This window comes from Anas acuta, chromosome 13, assembly GCF_963932015.1.
Source record: "Anas acuta chromosome 13, bAnaAcu1.1, whole genome shotgun sequence".
In the NCBI taxonomy this organism is placed as follows: Eukaryota; Metazoa; Chordata; class Aves; order Anseriformes; family Anatidae; genus Anas; species Anas acuta.
In genome coordinates, this window is record NC_088991.1 from 19138731 (window position 1) to 19159530 (window position 20800).

The window sequence follows — 20800 nt, forward strand, 5'->3', positions numbered from 1 at the left end:
AGGTAGAAAATAAAGCTAGGCAAATAAGATAGAGATATAAACATATCATATTTTAACATATTTTGCTTGCTTTGATTTCATTTGGTTTCAGATTATTTGGGGAAAAGGAAGCTCTGGAGAAAGGAATTTATTAAGCATGTAGTAAAAAAAGGAAAAGACAGTAGCATCCCACCTCTGAAGTGGAAGAATTGTACTGGAAAGAGAGAATTAAAAACTGAAAATAGTTATTATTCTTGCATGCTGAAGACCACGGTGGACAACTTGGACAAATACAAACTTATTTGCTTTTGGGTCAATTCATATTGTGCTAGCATGTCTGTAATTGCATCGGCCTAGTTTAAAGGCCAAAAAAAAAAAAAAATCTGAACACTGTAGGAATAAATAGCTCGTTGTAAAGAAAAAAGAATTCAGAAAAGGAATGCAATGTTAGAGGATTATTAACTATTTTATTATTTTTAAATTGAATATGACTTTTTAGGACTAATTTCTTTTAGTGATTTTCATAAATCCATTTATCAGAGTGGATAGAAATATCATTGACTCAGACTTTTACCGTGCCCTTAACTTAGTCTCACTTTTTGTGGTCAAAGATAATTATGTATATACTCAATGGTCTTTTTGACCATCAGGGGATCTTCAAGGCAACACTTAGGGAGGTAAAAACATTTTATTTTATTTAAGACTATTTCTTGCTATTTCTATGATTTTGAAGTTATTTATACAAACAAGGGAAGTGGATGAGAAAAATGCTTTTTTTTCTCCTAAAGAACAAGGCACCTTGGGGATAAACTAAACGTGACCCTTGGATCTGTCAAGACAAATTAACTGGTCAAGAACCATCTAAACAAGTTTTAAATTTAAAGTGAGTAAAACTGAAAAGGAGGTCTTTCAGCTTTCATACTTAACATTTAGACCTACAGTGTTTAAGCAGTGAGCTGTACCTTCATTTTTTTTTTCCCTAAAGGATAAATTTAACTAAAAAATAAATACTGATGGCTGAACCATTACTTCATTTTTGCCAGCAGCCTGATTCAAAAGTCTTTCTAAGGAACCTGGTTAGGGAATAAAGAAAAAATACTCTTTTTGAGATTAAAATGAATTCAGTAAAAGTTATCATAACCGCCAAACTGGTAATGTGATGACTTTGGTAATTTAAATTGTAAGCAAAATCAATTTTAATTTTCCAGGCAGATGAGCCAAATGCCACCAGGGAGCATTGTATCACAGGTATTTCTTCAGACTGAAGTCCTCTTCATGGAAAAGGTGATTTTTGGTCCAAAAGATTGAGTCTGTATTCTGAAAATTGTTCAAATTGTACTTGTGAAATTAAACAAGAAATATTGAGTCTGTAAAATGCTAACAGTTAACTGTTAGGGAGAAAAAAGTTTGATTTTTGTTAGTTATGGGTCAGTTTAGCATAGATTCCTCTGCACAATATATGAAAGTCCTCGGTTCCACAAATTCTCGTGCCATTCTTGACCAAATATCAAAACGGGAAGCAACTAAATATCCAGTTTACATTATGACTGCAGCTGTAAAACCTTCTGCAAAGTGTTCTCTTAAATGATCCTAGATTTATTTGAGGATCTCACCATTCAAATTTAGTTGTAAGTGTATTACTAAATAAGAACCGTGCTTACTCCATAGTTGCTGAAAATACCGTGATAACCAGATGCTCCCAGTTTGGTACTAGGTTTGGCACTGGAAAGTTGCTGACAGTCACATTAGTAACGCAATGAGTTCTGGTAACACAGTTCCTCTGTGCTACTCGAGTCCTTTTTTGAATTGTAAATGTTCCTAAATGAGCCTGGCTTTGATCTAGCACCACAGTGAAGACAATGTAGGTACACAGTAAGAGCGACTGACCACAACGGTGCAGCAGATGTGTCTGAAGTAAACAATGCTGTTTTCCAAGCCAGCATTTCACAGAAAATCGTACAGCTGGATTATAATTGTACAGAAGGTTGCCTTTAAATCTGTTATTTTTTCTTCTGGAATTGATAAATGATGTGGTCAGTCAGGAGCCTGTAAGATCTAGGAAAAGATGTATCTATCAAACCTATACAGAAAAGTGCATTCTGTCATCTTTTCTGAACTGAGCCTCCATGTAGTTGTCATCTGTAAGGGACAACCACAGGTGTCTGCATCAGTGCCTGGAAGAACCATCAGAGAAATCATACACTGGGATCCCAGATACTGTACAATTCTGAGGGGTGTTGATCTCTGATATTTTGAATCAGTTTTGTGATTCTCAATACAGATGAGTTATTTTGTATAGCAGTTGTTCATCTGTGCTTCCCCTTATGACCCTTCTGTCATTTCTTTTAGCAGCTTGATTCCTAAAAGCCTACTTGCTGCGTATATTGATTTCTGCTCTAGTTGTTCCCTATAGCTTTGTGGTATCACTTTTATGCTTGTAAGAGCATTCCTCTTTTGCAAAGTGTAGATCCTGTTTATATTTTGTATATTTAGAGCAATCCCATGTGTTTATTAGGATTTGTTCTCATGCAAACCTTGCCTTGGATGAGATTCTTGCCATGGTCCAAGAAAATGGAAAAAACTATGATTTTGAGCAGAATTTACTCCAGCCTTTTGTACTTCTGAAGGCCTGTATGAACTTTGTGATTACAAGAGCTAATTTGGCTTCAACTGAATTCCGTAGGAGACTGAATTCAGGAAAAAAAGTAGTATACATGCTTCTTCAATAAAAAGAGTTAGGCTGAGTGGCCTGCTTTAAACTGAAACGCAAAGAGTGCCTCCTCCAGATTCATAAACGAATTAAAATCTGTAATGCAGAGAGTACCAAGATAGATATGACAGACTTTACATACTCTGTTCATGTCCTACACTGAGTATACTTTTATTTATCTCTTAAAGGTCTATGCAGTGCATAATTGGCAGGAAAGTAAGCACTTTTTTTTTTTTTTTTTTTATACTCTATTAAATTACTAAAACAAATATTTTTGCGCATAGGACTGGTTGTGAGGATATGATTCTCCGCTTCTGTGTGTTTGTGTGCTCTACTGTTAGAATAACTTTCTGTCTAAAAAAAATCCACCTTTCCTGGCAAAAAGGGTATATAAAAAGTGAAGACTGAAGCGTTTTCCTGGAGATGAGGACAGTCAGAACTTTGGTATAGCCCTCTGTTGCAGGGGATTTTTCATTTTGCTGTAGTTCTCCTTTGTGGTGCCTACATTATTGGCTTAGTGTACATACTGCTTGAGGAGAGATTTTCTTTGTTTGTTTTGATGTTTGTTTGATCTTTGCATCTTCTCCTTTTGAAAATTATCAGCATTCTGGGCCAATGCTTTCCACAGGGTAACAAAGTATATTGCACATACCCAGCTACATCTTTCCAAAAGAGTTGGCTGTCCAAACACAATGTTCCAGAATTGTCTGTCTTTTTTGATGTCTTCCTCAGCCTGCTCCTCCTCCTTTCTGAATTTCCTGCCATGAATTTTTTTAGGATAACATCAAAGGAGCCCGTATGCATGTCAATCCCACAGATACTTAGCACATTGCTAGCGTTTATGTTATGTAAATGGAAGAGAATCGCTGCTTGAGAGAAGCGGCTACAAAGGAGGTAGTGATTTAATGAAAAGCACGGAGATTGAAAGGGGTTTGCCGGAGCCCTGTGTGATGTGAATGTTAAGAAGCCCATTGGCGTCATCAGCTTCCCTGCTGCACTTTCTATTCTCCCTCCTTTTTCAAGGCAGCTTGAATACGGGGACTGCCTGCTAGGGAAAACCTGAAACTAAATGTATAATGAGCCTGGCCACGATCAATGCAGCACAGTTAATCATTTTTATTAACTGAATTAGCTTTTCTTTTTTTTTTTTTTTTTTTTTTTTTTTTTTTTTTTTTTCTCTTTCTGCATCTTTTTTGGGGGGCTGGAGCAATGTAAGGCATATTTAGAATATTGTTGCTTTTGGAAAACTTTGCTTGCACCCAAGAATAAACACAAGGTTGTTTTGCCTAATAGAAATGTTCAGGTAAAATATATTTAAATAAAAAAGTGTATGTCTAATGCATCATTTAGCGTGCAAGTTTAGCTCTGAAGATCTGATTCTTCTCTTCAAGCATTGAAAATGTGAACTAATGCAGCTGAAAAAGCAAACAAACAAAAACTAATACTGTAAAACCACTATTAAATGAGTTTTCTGGAGTAAAAGAATTTCTGCTCGAATTAGTTATGGGATTACAGCCAAGCTAAGCCTATAGGTGTCTGAAGGTACACAGGAACAGACAAATGATCACCACAAGAGCTTTATAGGTTCACGGAGCCAATATTTTCTTGGCTCAGTAAGTTTACAAATTTTACATTAAGTCTTCTTTCAAAAGATAAAAAGTGCCTTCGCCATTGGGGCACCTCACTTCCAGCTAACTGTCCATTTGTTAAGTGTGCTTGTTCATAGAAACATTAATATCCTCAATAGTACCACATTCTGCAGGCAGTCCCGCTGATTTCAATGGACCATTCTGTACAGGTGATGTTGATGTTGTTGATTAAAGCAGTTTCAATAATCTGACATGAAAAACTGAAGTGGAATTTCCTTTACATTGAATGAGAAAGGATTCCTTCTGTTTCTAAACCAAAGATTTTTGTAAGCAGTTTTTGTAAACAGTGCAGAAATCCATTGGCAGCTTGATGCAATGATTTACAGTGAAAATACACCGGTGATTTCCAGAGGTAGAAGTGGTAGGACAATGAGGCATCCTTTCCCTGTAAGTGCTTTTTCATAAACATGTACTCTCATTACTAAATAGTCCATTGCAATATACTTATTAACATCTAGAAATATTATTCTAACTGCTGATTTAATTTGATGCTGCACTTTGCCATAGACTGTAGTAGAGTTTTCTCTTTATTACACATTTTATCTGAGGCTCTGCTTTGTTTTGCTAGTAACTTTGCTGTTTCCTCCAGTGACTACTGAAATGGAAGGTTGCATCTCTGTTTCTATCTGCATGCATTTAGGGATGGTCCAAAACCAAATTCACTACTAAATGGTCATGCAGAAATCAGTCGGTTCCTATGGGAGTTTCTGGAAATCTCTTGCTGTCTTGCAGCCATTTACTAATGGGATAAGTGGATCCCAAATACTAATACAGGAGGAAGTTGCTGTAAACAGACTTTTGTCTTTTGGACTAATCTGCAATGCAAATAGTAACCATATAAGCCTATTAGGAACACTCTTCATATAACCTACTCAAATATGTAAACAAAAGTTTCTATTACTCTCAGGTCATTTCAGTGCATTGAAACAAGGCTTCTGTTTTTTATTTCAAACAGGAAAACTTGTTTTGCATTCAAGTATTCATCCTATGTCATTTCTAAACTAAGCAGTGGTGCAAAGTAAAATCACCTAACCTGCTGAATCTTTCAAAAGAAATAAAATGGTAATAAATGGATACTAACATTTCACTTCATTAAAATTTGTGTTGGTACCACATGACACAGGAAATTAATACTTTTATAGAATTTTCTGAAATTTTTTAAAGTAATTTGACTGTAGTATTTAAATGCTTTTGAATTCCAAGGAATTTGACAACCCGAAGTGTAACTTAAGCCTTTTAAAATTAATAAATATTTCATAAAAATACAGAATATATCATAGTATAATTACTTAAGATTTCTTGTCCAGTGTCTGGAAATTTTTCTTTAATTCTTGTCCACCTTTTAAGGAGAAAACCCTTGTACCAAGAAAGAGGTTACCTACCCATGTACTTTCGATTTATTTTCTCTTATGCACATCTTTTTTCCCTCACCATCCTTCTCATCCTATGCAAATCAACTCCTTGATTTGCATGCAATGCTTTAATTTCAAGTCTGATGAGATTACATTGTTAAATAGAACCTTTTTTTTTTTTTTTTTTTTTTTTTTAAACACTGCGTTCTTGTTTTGGCCATGTATCTCTTCAGTGGCAAATTTCAGGTGAAGTCAATGGACACTGATTTGTAACTGCTATGTAGAATTTCAGATTTCTTCCTGACTGACCTGCTTAACATAATTAGCTTTTTCCTTATGCTGAGCTGACAGATACCTGAGAAACAGCAGGCATTCTCAATGTTAATAATGCTATGCAGCCCAAGGCTTTTTTTCTTAAATTACTAGAATATAGAAGATAGCGGCAAGTCATATTTGTTGAATAAATTGTGAAGATGTTTTAGCTTAACGGAATCAAAGATGAAATCAAAAGGCATTAAAAAAGGAACAGAGAAATAATATATTTTCCCAGAGGCTGTGGTCCACAAAGTACTTGGCTTATGATGACCAGACTATGTGATTTTGTTTCTCTGCATGATTCCTGTTCAATGCTGAGGCATGGATTAGTGTGTGACCTATCAGAGATGTCTGGAGGGGTTCTTTGGGCTTCAGCAAGAAAAGGGTTCTCCATCATGACTTAGAGGTAGCTCAGCACAGTATCACTAGGTGAAGAATCAGCAGATATTACTGAATCAAGTTTCCTTATGCTCATGCTGCATGCATCTGGAATGAGAGGTCATCCCTTTAGCACAAGACAGGAAAGAATGGCCATAGGAGAGACTCTCTCCAGGTAGCAGAGACACTCAGGAGCTGTGCCAGAGCTGTCTCCTTGTTCTCCTTTTCCCTAGTTCACCAGGCTTCTTGTTGGGCCATACAAAATATAGCTGTTGTGCTTTCCCTGGCTTACCTTAAGACACGTACCCATTTATTTCTTCTAATAACTCACCTGAGCATTTGTAACACGTCTTATATTAACACACAAACTAATATTAATTACACATATTAACACATGAACTATATTAACTACATTCACACGAAGCACATTTGTACCAGGACTTCACGCTGCCATGCAATACAAACCCAGAACATACCCACACCTAGAAGACAATTCACCATACAAAAATCAGGGCAGCATAAAACGTTTTTTTGAAAATTAGTTTTGACAACAGATATGGAAGTTATTTTCTACTTCGAATATGTTTCAAAATAAGTAACCTCTAACTTGACAAGCACTGTAGTTGAATTGTTCATATGCTTTCAGAGGGCTGCAAGGCATAGCAGGGATAGTAAGGAGCTTTCATTCAAGAAGAAAGCACTTGCAGCTTCCTGAAAGCCTTGATTCTATCATTAAAAAGACATTTTTGTTTTATTTTTGTAACAATTAGCTAATGATTCCCAACCCATATGCTTGTACCAGCTGTCTGAACCTTCACAGACCCAATCATATTTTTTCCTTCAGAGAAACCATTTCATATTACTTAATAATAATAGTCAAGATCGTTATTTTAATTCTCATCACTTGGAGTCCAAACACAGCAAGTATGATGAATAATATGCTTCAGATTTTTCCCTTGATTAATGGGCTGTATGTGTGCAGAAATCCATGTCAGTCTCGAAGCTGTGCTTTCCGCAGCAAAGCAGTTGCTGGCCAGGTCTTACTTCCTAAAGCAGTTTCCCTGCACTATGGAGCAATGATCGTGGCTCTGAAGTACAAGCACCCAAAATGAAATGTTATAACTTTCGCATGCTACAGAGGCTAACAGTAATACCTGCCATTTCCTTGCATTTCACCATTTCTCCCTGTCATTATTTAGAATTGTTGCTCTTGAAATACTTATTACCCGTCAAGCTCAGAACCTTTATCTGCATCATACTTAGTTTGAACTAAGTCCTCTTTCAGTCCCTACCAACTCCACCTGTCATTGCGGGCATTTTTTAGCAATCCGAAAATGTCTCAAACCATGCAAAAGCAGAGTTCTGTGGTAAAATACTGCTATATGGGATACACCAAAGCCCAAAAAAGCTCTAGGACTCCCCAAACAGCACTGTGTATGATGCTACCATTACTCTTTGATAGTAAATACTGCCTTGATCTAGGTTACTTGATCTGAAAAAGAGAAGAACCTAACAAGCAGCAGGATGCTAATAACGATCCTACATTTGCATAGGGTCTCTCATCTCAAAAGCATTAAGCACTGTTGTAAAAGCTGCACAAGGACAATTTTATCCTTAACTGAAATGCCAGCTGTGGACCAACCTGTGATTGCTGTTTAGGACAGAAGTGAACCACACAATACAGACAGTGAGAAGAAACACCACAATCTACCTTTTAGCTTTCAGCAGAAGTAGTTAAAGGTTCACATTTTAACACCATTTTTAAAAGCATTTTGACTGCTTTCCAATAGCTCAGGCTGCTGGAATCTCAGTTTAGATCACATGAGCATGTACTTTCATCAGCGTAGATATGAAAAAGCCACCGTGATGACTTTGGTTAATACAGATTGAGAAAAACGATCATTTTCTGAATCATAAACATCATCTTTATTAGGCCAGTACATTCATTTCCAGTCTGATATATCTACAAACCAGAGCAAGTGCATCTGTACACAAGCGGTACTTTGGACTTTCATTAACCCATGTAATTGTGCAATTCCGGATGTTTGCTTTATTGAAAGTTGTATGTGCACTTGCCCATAGCTGCACTAGACTACTACACCTTCTTTAAATGGTTTTCTACGCAGGCTTTTTTCAGCTCTTGTCATTATACTCCTTGTCTGTTAGCATTTATTGATTTTTAGAGTCAAACCAATGAGTTAAAACACAGGAGGTGGAAACGGCAGTTGCGCAGGAGCAAAACAGAAGACAAGGAACACTGGAAGTAGGTACGGCTTTAATAAGCATTGTGTCTTTACTAGTCGCTAGTTGGATATATCAGAAGAATTCTTGACAGATCACTATACCTTTTAAATAAGAAAAGAGAATACACCAGTGCATGATGGTACTGTGAACTAAAGTGTCCCTTGAGAGCATTTCTTAATTATATTGCTTGATCAGTTTTATCACCTTACCCAGAGCAGCCGGTGTGCAGGATATACTGACGTTACTGTAAAAAGAACGCTACGCTGTAATAATTGATTTCATTGTCCATAGTTGTCTCTCATTTACTAGCCTGATTTTTGTGGGCCATGTCTCACTGTATGCAAGTTTCCCTAATATGAACTCAATGGCAGTTAGCTTTAGGATGATCTACTACAGAAAACTTAATAACAAAACATGCTCTTCTTATGCCACTTTAGTGGTCAAGTGCTATTGACAGTCATTTGGACTGAAAGCAGCACAGACGATAGTGCATCAGTAGTCTATGAATACAACTGAATTTCTAAGTTTTCAGTAAAAATCTCAGATAATGCCCCTTTACTGAGATTTGTACAGATAAAAAGACTGTGGGATGGACCTTAAGGAAGACCACATGCTTTTTTTTTAAGTACACATAGGCAGCTTGCAGTAATTTTGAGGCGTCATGTGAATTTATCACAGAGCTCAACTGGCTATCTAGACGTGTAAATCAAGTTTATTGAATAATCTTGCCTACAGAAAGTGGTGAAATGACCTTCAGACCAAAACAACACAAAATAAGTTTACCTTCAACCTCCTCTGTACTTTTTGGATGTAGTTTGGAAGCCTTTTTCATTTTCCACTTTGCGATGAATCACAGTTCCCTTTTCAAAACATACTTATTTAGAGTAAGAAGTTGGCCAATATTTTAGCATATTCACTGGTTTTGTTTGTTTGCTGGTTTTTTTGTTTTGGTTTGGTTTCTGAGAAACCTTCTCTGTTCTTTATCTGCACAAAACTCATAAATGCAGATTCAGATATCATTTAGGCAATGCTTAGATACGGAGCTTCAGTACCCAGTTTTGGAGATAGTAGCTGTGGAGTACAGAAATCCATCAGTTCCCTATTTATTAGTGATGGTCTGATTAGTCCATCATGATTCATTCTGGTGTTTCTTGAACTGCTGCGAAGTTATAATGCATGTTCCAGTATTTCATGTAATTTATGAATTTTGTATATAATCGTGGCCTGCTCTTAATCATTTTCATTAAATATTTTCAACAGCATTAAGACAGTAATCCAGAATGTGGCTTGCACAGATAAACTTAACTCAAGCTTGCATGAATGCCTACTAAGCTTAACCATAGATGCAGATTATTTGCCTCTGCTCTTTCACCATTGTCGTGGCTTCATTATAAGAACAAGCGCAGACTGTTCCAGGATGGCATTACATAGCTTAACGGCATTCTGTGAGGTTTAATTTTGCTGGTGACATTGTCCTTTTATGTGACAGCTTACCAGTCTGCAAACAAAAATTTGAAATATTGCCCATCATTTCACCTCAAATACAGGATATTAATGAGATTTGAAAGAACAAATTTTATGAGAATTCCAGCAATTCAAATTAAGTATGGCATTAGATGGGGGGGGGGGAAACAAGGCACTGGAGTGAATAATTTCATATGCCCTGCAATCAGCAGGACAGACTGACATAACACAGAAGAACCAAGCAGTTTTGGTTCACATTGAATTTCTGCCGGGACATATGTCGTGAAAGCTGGAGACCTGTCAAAAGCATACAGGAGGTACTTAAATACCTTCAAAAATGCCAAGGTTTATGCTGAATTAATTTATAAGGAGTGCCAAGTTTCCTCATATATCAACATCCTTTTATTGCAAAAGTTGTTCATAAAAGACAATGTAACAGTACAAAATATTTTAAGAATAAAGCTGCTAAATATTTTTCTACTAAAGGAACTCATAAAGGAAGCCTTACTAAAGAAAGAACTACAGAACTACCTTTAAATACATAAAATTTGTGGAACTTAGCAGTGGAGAGAATGACCTAAGAGCAACTGACAATGACAGGGGTTAGGAAAACTTTTTTTTCCATGTTTTAAGTAATCTTGATGGCTTTTTGGAATGATTCAGAGGCTGAATTAAACCACTTTTTTTTTTGATAATCATTTGAGCAATTTCTTTTCTGGTTAAAACACTTCCTCATTGCTGGTGTGCACATCATTACTTCTGCTGTCACCACAAAAGCTATTGATAATTTTTCCTGAAGGATTATCAGAGAAACAAGAAATATCAGATAAGATATCCCAGCCCATCTTTCTTTCAGTGAATGATGATTTCCTCAGCACATTTCCTAGTGTTTTTAAGTCCACTTTTGAAAGTCTCAGTAAGTGTTTTCCTCCATTTTTATAAGAAATTTGAAATTATCTAAACTAATCCCTTAAGTGTCTTTTTATTACCTATATGAAAATTTCTTCTTTCTCTATTTATGGTTATAATTTCTCTGTTTTATTGTTTCAATTAATTCTTCGTTGTATTTTTGATGCATTATTCGCTAATTCTCTTCAGTCTCCAAAATTTCTTTCTGGAAATGCATCATCTCTGACTACTGCACTAAGTGGATCCATTTCTTTTTATAGGAAATTCAATTAGCAAATATTCTAAACTTCTCTATTAGTTCTGAATTTCTCGTACATTTGTCTACTAGTTTCTTCCAATTATATGGTTCAAATGCAGGGTTCAAAGTGTTTCTTCTCTGCTTTGAATGCCTTTTTCCTCTGTAAATTATGAAGTTGTTTTCTGCATAACTAAGGAAAATTCTCAGTGTGGCTTGGCAATGAACAGTTAAAATCTCTTGACAATGGGCAATTAAAATCTCTCCTTAGTGTTCTATAATTTAGGACATTTTCAATATGAGCTCGTTGTTCGTGCTGAGTGATCAATAACAGCTGCCTACGTGTGTCCTTCCTAGTGTTAGGAACGTGCCCACTGCAGCACATCCCTGCTTTGTACAAGAGATGTCTCTACCCATTGCAGAGAAGTTGGGAAGTTGGTATTGTTGTTGAACCACCTCTCAGGGAAGCAAAATTTCCGTCTGAAAGAGAAGTGAGAAGATCCTTAACATTCACTGTGGATTTTAATGTACAGCTAATGAAACATTAACATAGTATTTCTTTCAGCTCCACCTTAAGGCTACCAGAAGTTGTGCTAGGGCTCTTCAGGCAGGTTTTTCTTACCCAAGTAGGAAGTTTTTAACTTTCTGTAAGCAATATGAGGCTGTCATAGTGGTAGACCTCTGGTTATAAAAGAATACTTGGATGGAATTGCACACATTTGCAATAGACAGATCCGTCTTTGCTTTGCCAAGCCTGAGATCAAAACTTGCTGATGGCATTTGTTTTTTGTTATCTGCTAATGCTTAGTATGGACACGTCTCTGTTGTTTTGGAAGAGTATTTGCATTTCAGGACAGGCAGCACGGCACAGCAGCTGAGCTTTGTGGTTTTTAGTAAACCACCAGAACTCTGTCCCACAGGACCGTAAAAACTCCTGTGCAGGTCCAGGCACTGGCTGGTGAATACTGGGGAGAGGGCAGAAAAGGATTTTACCATTGCCACATTGTTTTTTCCATTCTTTTTTTTTCCCTTGTTCTCCCTTCATTATTCTCTTCTGGATTTTTCACTTCTAGATCACTGCAACCCCCTACTCCCTAAGATACATAAGCCCAGAGCCAGTATTTTTCAGCATTAAATGAATGAAGTAGTTCACAGTCTGATGCTTACTCTCCACCTGATTATGAAAGAGGCAAGAAACATACTGCTAGGGAGTAATATGAATAAACAGGGGGAGGGAGAAGAAAAGAGAGCAGAGGAAGCTGGTGAAGAGAGAGAGCTGTAACATGCTTTTCATTCAAGTGATAATTGCTATGTCTGAGTTGTCAGGCTGATGACACTACTGTCTGTCTGAACTCAAACAGGTAGTTTTCCATATAAACTAAAAAGCAGATGTGTCAAATTAATCCTTTCTGTAGTTGTAGTAGTTTCAGTTCAATTACAGAAGACACAGTTAGTGCCTCCTAAAATCTATAGATTTGCTGTAGCCTTTGCATGATGCTTAGAATGAAAATGGTGGATATGTTTCTAGGGTATAGAGCTGAATGTATTTTGTAAAATTAGCATCTGTTACATTTTTATCTTAAACCTCACCCACGCAATAACTAAAATGCACCACAGTCTTTTTATAATTCATGTTTACTGGAAAACAGCTGCTGAAGAATTCGAGTAGGGAAAACCAAATTTGCATTGGCCTTGAATTTTTCTGAGTGCATCAGTATAGAAGGTCAACAAGGATACTTGTTGGGAGCCATTTGAGTATTAGTTAATCAGGAATAATTTCATTTTGAATCATCACTAGAGCTCTTCACAAATACAACCTTACAATTTTTTCCTCTATCTGATTCCTATAATGATAACTCGCTGCGCTCCATCTTTCCAGCTCCTGTCATCAGTACATAACATCAGGGTATCGCTGGAACGTTTCAGATTTATTTGGAAAGGTAAACTGCAGAAGCAGCATTTAGAAGATATCCACAAAATTAAGCTGGATGGAGACAATGAATGTACATCATTGTTCAGCAATATTCCATACCATAAACTACTAAACTTAACAGTTTAGTAGTGCAGTGCTTCATTTAGTATCATCAATGTCACTTACTTCACCAACTTCTCTCCTTTTTTTTTTTGCTTTTAAACCCTTCTAGGTGTTAAAACTATTGCTCAAAACACCTCAGGACAAATTGTAACATACTTTTTGCTTTCCTGGCATTTGAAAGTGTTGTAATATTTATTGTGCCTCATGCATTTTTTCCTTCATTATAAATAGAAATGTAAGAAAGATTAAACCTGTCAAAACCAGAAGGATGGACTGACTGCTTAGTTGCAATGTATGGTCAGTATTGACCGCAGCTTTCTTCAGATTCCACGTAGGCAGTATGTGATGATAGAGCCATGCCATCCTTGCCAGGTCTTTTTGCCAGGGACTTTTATAAATACTTAGTGCTATGCAAATGTTTTAGAAGAAAATGAGAATTAAAGTGAATTTAAAGAAAATCAAGGCAATGAAAGAGAAATTTAAAAATTAAAGATATTGAAGGGAACACCGATGCATTCTCATACCATCCTTGTTCATCATGAACTCACCTGGCCACACTTCCTTTCTGAGATATAGTGAGCTGAGACCCTGAACTTTAGATGGCAGTTGCTGTATGACTTTTTTCATGTTCTTTCCTAAGCAATGTGCAGCTGCTCCTTGACCCAACCTTCCCATTGACAATCCCTCTCAGAACATTTGAAATGCAGACCCATCCGAGGCACCTACCTATGTCTGCAGGTAGGATACTCTTTTTACACAGGTATTCTGGAGAGTACAGACCATGAAATATCCAGAAGGAAGCTAGAGCTATAGTCTCTCTGAGAGTACTTCACATGTTTCAAAGATGAGAGTCATACATATGTAAGAAACCATCACAAGCTCTTGTCTGACCTGGCAGAAGCCTTGAGAAGGCATTGGGCTGTTCTGCAGACAGCTGGGTACAGAAACCATTGCAGAGGGATATTTGTCTCAGTGCTCTTAGCTGTGTTCAAAACCTCGTGTAAAGGAAATGCCCAAACCCACTCAGCAGCTTATTCCAATGCTTAACCATACCTATGTTAGGAAACTGATTCTTGAAATCTGATCTTAATCACTCACATTACAAAGTTGTCAAACAGAGGTGTGCTCTGCTGGCCTTTTAGATCAAATAGCTTAGCATGTAGCTGTCTTTTTGACGTGGGTAGAAGCATTGTTTTAACACTGTACTCCCTGACTCTAGCTGTTGATTATCCTTTTGGGTCTGTGTTATAAACTGCAGACCTTATCCCGGCTTCTTTGAAGTTCCTTCTCATTTGCTACTCCTGTTCTATTTCAGTTTTGGATGAGGTAATTGACTCAGGTTAATAGCAGAAACTAAAGGTACAAAAGGCTGAACCAGGTGCTACGACACCAGCATGAAATAATGGGTATTTCCTCTCGCTCGGTATTACATTTCTGTGGCAGTTCACGCAATACAAAGCTGAGAGACCAAGTTCATTCTCATACTTGCTGTTCGTACAGATCCATACGTGTATGTAAGAACAGACCTGCAGTTAACAGTCTGAGGGAACTGTTAAAAAAGAGAAAGCAGTGATGATTAATGTAATGTTCATTCAGAAATATAACTGGTCGTAGACACCTGAGATTTTAGCTGCACAGATCACTGATGAGCAAGGATTAAGACCGAGCAGAGGGAAAAAGCCAGTGGCTTTGGCAGCAAGCTGCTGCAGGCAGCAGGCAGGTAGGTCCCCACTTCGGGCACTGCCCACGGCAAAGCTCTGGAAACCCACGGTGTTGGTGCTGCCCTAGAGAGGGGCCAAAACGTGTGGTGCAGGAGCTGCTGCTGGAAGTAGGGCGGCAGCTGGAGCAGAAACCCCAACTCCCTAGGGCCCCAGCTATCCAGCCTTCCAACCTCACTCTTCTCTTTCTTTTTTTCTCTCAATTTCTGTGCCACTCCCTCATCACTGCAGGAGAAGTTAGCTTTTGTGGCTAATTATTGAGAATCCTGGAGCTTGACTCGTCAGTCAGGTATTTATTAGCACCAACTCTGCCTGTTCAAATTGTTTTTTAAGATACCCTAATTTTTCATTAACAAAAAACAACATTCATCATAGTTGTTGTCAAATTTTATTGCTAAAAGTATTACAGTTTGAAACTTTCAAGAGGAATTGGAGAAGAAGTGCAGACAACTCTGATTCGATGACTTCCTAGCGACAACTGGAAACGTGGTACTAGTAGAACACAGAAATCCACGGGGGAGCCACAGCAGTGGATTGTTTGTTTCAGTTTTGAAATTGGTGAGTAGGAGGAAAAGGATGAAACCTTTGCCTTAGCAGTGCTTGAAAATTCAGTGCTAATTCTGAGGACATCTCTATTTGTGGCTCTCAGTCAGTTCTCCTCCGATCCTATTTGTCTATAGAAAGAACCAAAAGGATGCTATCAAACCTACATTTTTCTAAATAAGGTATGACCTGGGTTATCTGCTCAAGTTTCAAATTGTATCTTGTGAAACCGAGTTCTTGCATTACGGGATTCTAAGGTCACGAAGGGGGATTGAGGCAGCTAAGCATCATCCAGCTCAGTTCCTGCAAGGCTGCCTTTGCAGTAGATCATAATATTTAGCTGTGCCTCCAGTACAATCTAAGATTTTATATATTACACTCTGCAAATAGAGGAGACTCCCTGTTCATGACATACTGCTACAGAACAGGTAGTGATCTAATGAAAAGCAAAGGAGACTGCGAAGGGGTTTGCCGGAGCCCTGTGTGATGTGAATGCTAACAAGTCCTCTCACGTCATCAGCTTCCCTGCTTTCAGCTCCCCCTCCCTCCCTTCCTTTCTCTTTTATGAGCCAGCTTGAAATCAGGGAATTACATGCTAAGGAAAACCCTTCAGCTAAACATATAATTATTCCGCACAGGATCAGTGCAGCACAGTTAATCAGTTTACCAACTGAATTAATTTTTATTTTTTACATGTCTGCATCTCCTGTTGAGAGTGGAGAAATTCTAGGTTTAAGGAGAAAAAACTGGTTGCAGTTGTGAAATGAGCATCTGAAGCATTGTGAGAGAAACCTCCACTGCAGGCTTGGAGGCTTGGGCAGGCAAACCTCAGAGCCAGTCCCCAAGACATTGAATAAAGGACTCCATGTGGAATTGTTACTGACAGGTACTCGAGAAATAACTGGCTTCCTGTTTTAATTTTTAGCTGTTTAATAACATTCTACTCTCTGAAAGTCACAGCTGTATTTCACTGCGTTGTATTTCATTGTGTTTCATTGGATTGTTTTGGAAAGTTAGTATTTATCTGTGCACAGGTGTCCCTTCCCTGTAAAAGAGTTCATGCATTAAATGCCCTACTTGTAAACTGCTTCATTTAGGAAGTACAAAATCTTTAAACGCTGTTATTCGTGAAAGTACAGAGCAAGCCATGTAGGTTCTGCTCACAATGAAAACACAAAGCGGCATGCACCTAGTAACTGTAGGTGCAAGAGAGAGACAGGAGCAAGGTAGCATAGCTCCCCTCTCCCTCCCCAACCCCCCCAAATTTGGAAGGATTATCTTCCATTTGCACACATACATATTAAAATAGATGGCCTCTGGTTCGGGAGTGCTCACTGATAACGTGCTGGCAACTGCAGAGTGTCTTTGAGTTTCAGAGCAAGTGCAGGGGTTCATAGGCCAACAAGTATTCCAAGTCTGCAGGTCAAAGCATTACAGATGTAAATATTGATGTGTTTTTTGTCATTTAATCACACTCACATGCTAATCAGAGAAAAAACAGAGCCAGCTTGAAAACTATTGGGATTATTAATACACTTGCAAGTTTTACAGGTAATATTTGTTTTCCTAGCTGTGCCAAAATGGAAGTTGAGCAAGGCAATGTAAAGTTCTTTCTCCTAAAGTAATTTTTGAGGCCATAGTACATATCCCCAGGAAAACATTTGAGTTATGTACAAAAATGGATATATACCAGGAGATATACTGGCACATTTTCTGAAGTGAAAACCATTTACAGAAATTTAAAATTTTGGGGGAAGAAAAAAAAAAAAGGAATAGACTGAAAGTGTCTGTTAAAAGTAACTTCACTACTCATGTTATTGCCCCTTTGAAAACTTCCTTTTTACCACAGTGCTGTCTGCTGTGTATTTACTAATCTTTACAAAATATTTTTTTACACTCTCTTTATAAAATATTTTTGTACTAATTTCTTTAGTACAAAGCTACCCCAGCCCTCAATTTCCAGATCCTCTCTAATCCTCACGAATCAATTTCTGAAGACTTGCATGGCCTTTTCAGGTTGTCCATCACATCCGATGCGGTGCCCAACTTTAATTCCAGATGAACGCTTTCTTGATATAGGAGCCATGGGTAAATACAAGATGCCAACTTGTCATAATAATGTTTCTTAGAGCCTAGTAAGTTTTACTTTTTTTGGCAAGTAACATTTCCTTAAGGAAAAGAACAGAAGGGTGTCTCCTCTTGGTTGGAGCTTGGGCTGATAACAGCACCCCGTGACCAGGACGCACGGTGGGTAGCCAGGTCTCAAGCTATTAGCATCATTGCTGTGTCTTTCTCCCATCTTCTCTCCAACTACTAGATGCTGCTGGTACTCACTACCAGTTAATTTCAAGCTGTGTACTGTACTAACAGCTTTTAAAACTAAGTTATAATAGCTAAAATAATTCTGTTAAATGCAAGTAAAAAAAGATTATTTCATTGTGAAATACAGTCTAACTTGCAACCCTTACCTATAAGGCTAACTGACTACCTATTTTTAAGGAACAAAAAGGTACATTATGCTTGCCATATTAGATGTATTGTTTATTAACATGTTGCTTTCTATAGTAAAGATAATATGCCACATTTATAATGTGGCAATTTGCCTGAAATGTCTTCACTGTACCTTTAAAACCTGCTGAAGAAGTGTATCTTTCAGTATAGATGACATATGCAAAAGCAACGTTATCACTTGGATATTACTACCTGGGCAGGACTTCGACCTCTCTGATTCATTCGAAGCTATTTAGAGGAGTGACTACAGCTAATGGAGCTGGCATACAGAATACAAATGGAGCTGACCTACAGAATATACAGAAATTACAGGGAAACAGTGGCCACAGTTAGGCAATTTTTGTGAAGTTAGGGATTTCCACATAGTTTTAAACTAATTTAGGCATGCTTCCATTTGGGCTTGTTAGGTCTTTTCTTTGCCTACAATTGAAGTATGGGTTTAAAAGTAACCATTGGGATAAAACTGAGGCTTCTAATACTGGCACAGTGAAAATGGGTAGATGTGCAACTTTCCTGGTTGTGGATTTGTAGCACTCATGTTACCAAGGAAAATCCCTATCTTGTGACTACTTAAATGTGTTCATTGCATTATATTTATGCGTAAGCCCAGAGGCAAAAAACTGACAATGCTGTCTGCTGCTGACTTCCTTATAGGTGCAGGATGCTGTCTTTGTATAGAAATGTAACTGTCAGACAAGTCAATATTTAAAATATTTAATATGTAAAATAATTAAAACCCTTTAGTTTGTATGATCTTCTTGCTTCCTCTGGTATGTACTACACATGCTATGGCCAGTGTTACCCAAGATGAAATTAGTTTATACCATAAAGGATAAAAAAGTAGCAGGGAGTATTTTTAAATTTAGCAACAAGTATTACACACACTTGCACATTTAATTTACATTATAATTTAACTTATATGCTAAAATACCATAACAATCTGTCTACTAATAAAGGTGTGGATCAGCAAACTCTGCTCTGCCCATACATTAGGTATTGATTTCAAGTAATGGCATTGGAGTATGGGAATCAATCCTACATCTAATGGCTTTCGGATCCATCCTGACGACCTGCTTTAGACCTCCCAATTAACCCGAGCTGACAAACACCTGAGCTACAAGCTACACACAGTCCCTCAGATAGCATTCACTTCCCAATACTGCGTGCTTGTAGAAGAATAGTTTGCTTGTAAATGTGGTATTTCTGATGAGCAGCCCAATTCCAGTTAAGTATGGAGCTGTACCCCAGCAGAAGGAAATGTGAGCCATTCCCTGGGGAATGACAACGCACCAAAACCTTTAAGGACATTATAGTGGGCATCCAGCTCATCCCTCCAGTAAGTTCAGTAATCACATTTCAGAAATCATTTCTGTGAGTAACGTACAAGCCAAATTTGCACCTCTTTTCCTTATATAATGGAGAGCCCTTACAGCAGAAATCATTTGTCTCCGAGACAGACAGCTCATCAGAAGCAGCATATAACAGCAGTGCTTTCTACCGTGTCAATACATTTTCCCCCACTCAGGAGAAATTTAAAGCACTTAACATCGTGAGCGATTCCTCACCCTCCCCTCCGAAGCAAGCAGTGTGTAGCACAGCTGAGCGTTATAAAGCAAAACATGTCACAGCTTATGGCTGTGTTGTGAAACTGCAAATGTGCTGGGAAATCGTCGTTCTGCCAAGTTATCCGGGAGAGTTTCCCCAGCGAGGCTGTGCTCAGCCCCGTGCGTTCCCCCTCGCACGCCCCACACACGGCTGGGGACCGCGGGGTGTTGGGCAGAGCAGCAGCACGGGCAGGAGGCGCCGGGAAGCCCGAGCAAAGCGGGACCTGTCACTGAAGGATCAGAATTCCTCCGTCCAGCCACCGGCACTTCATGCTCCCGGCGTCACCCTAAACTACACACGAGTGCTGCACAGCCACTGCATCAGATCACCTGATATGAGCAAAACAGAGCTAATCAGGGCAAATTTAAAGCAGCCAAACATAATAGCATCATGCTGTGCAAGGCATGATGGAGTCATGAGACACAAACACTTTATGTCTGCGTTTCCCAACAAATGCATCAGAGCCCTGCTCAGGGCTGGGCAGAAATTCCACCAACATGCTGTACGGTTAAACCACCTCGCTCCTCAGTCGTGCCTCTGAAAACTACTGTGCAAAGCAGCATATGGGTGATTAGAACTGCATAAACTCGTCCCAAAACAAAGAACACAGGAGCAGACATGTAAATTGCAAGGACCCAAAGTACAGACAATACATGGTAATAAAGGATCGTACCTTTCATCCAATCCACTACTTGCTTGGGCGTCCACTTGCTAATAGGTTCCATAACGAGAGCCATCATCGGATCACTTTATCATTCACACCAAAATCAGAAAAAGGAGAGCAAAAAACGTATCAGAGCATGGCTGGGATAAGAGAGCTGGAGGATTTTACAGTGCAGTCCAAAGACAAGATGATGCTTTGTCCCTCCAGGTTTCTCCTGCACTGATTCAGTAATGTATAAAATTACACTGCTTGATCAGCTCTGGCACCTCCCCCACTGCACACAGCCTGCAACACACTGGAGCACACGGAGCCAGGAAATGGTGCAGTACGTATAGACTTACTTACAAAAGCCTCTACCCAGTGATCTACTTATTAGACTGGCACAAATATAAAATTATATTACACAGAGAGCAATTTGAGCTGGAGCTATTCCAGGCACTGAGTTTTAAGAAGCTTTATTCCAACAAGCTCTGGGATCTTCATCGGGGA

The 20800-nt window shown here is 38.3% G+C and overlaps 1 protein-coding gene across 2 annotated transcripts in view; it reads right to left on the bottom strand.

Moving 5' to 3' along the window:
- LOC137863897 (connector enhancer of kinase suppressor of ras 2-like) overlaps positions 1-20585 on the bottom strand; it is a 177476-nt gene extending 156891 nt beyond the window's left edge. The window contains exon 1 of one of the 2 annotated variants that reach the window (XM_068697495.1): positions 20321-20585. In XM_068697495.1, coding sequence (XP_068553596.1) covers positions 20321-20387 — 67 coding nt within the window. In that variant the 5' untranslated portion in view covers positions 20388-20585. The remainder of the gene's footprint in view (positions 1-20320) is intronic. The other variant, XM_068697496.1, reaches the window with a different exon arrangement.
- Between the last annotated feature and the right edge of the window lie 215 nt (positions 20586-20800).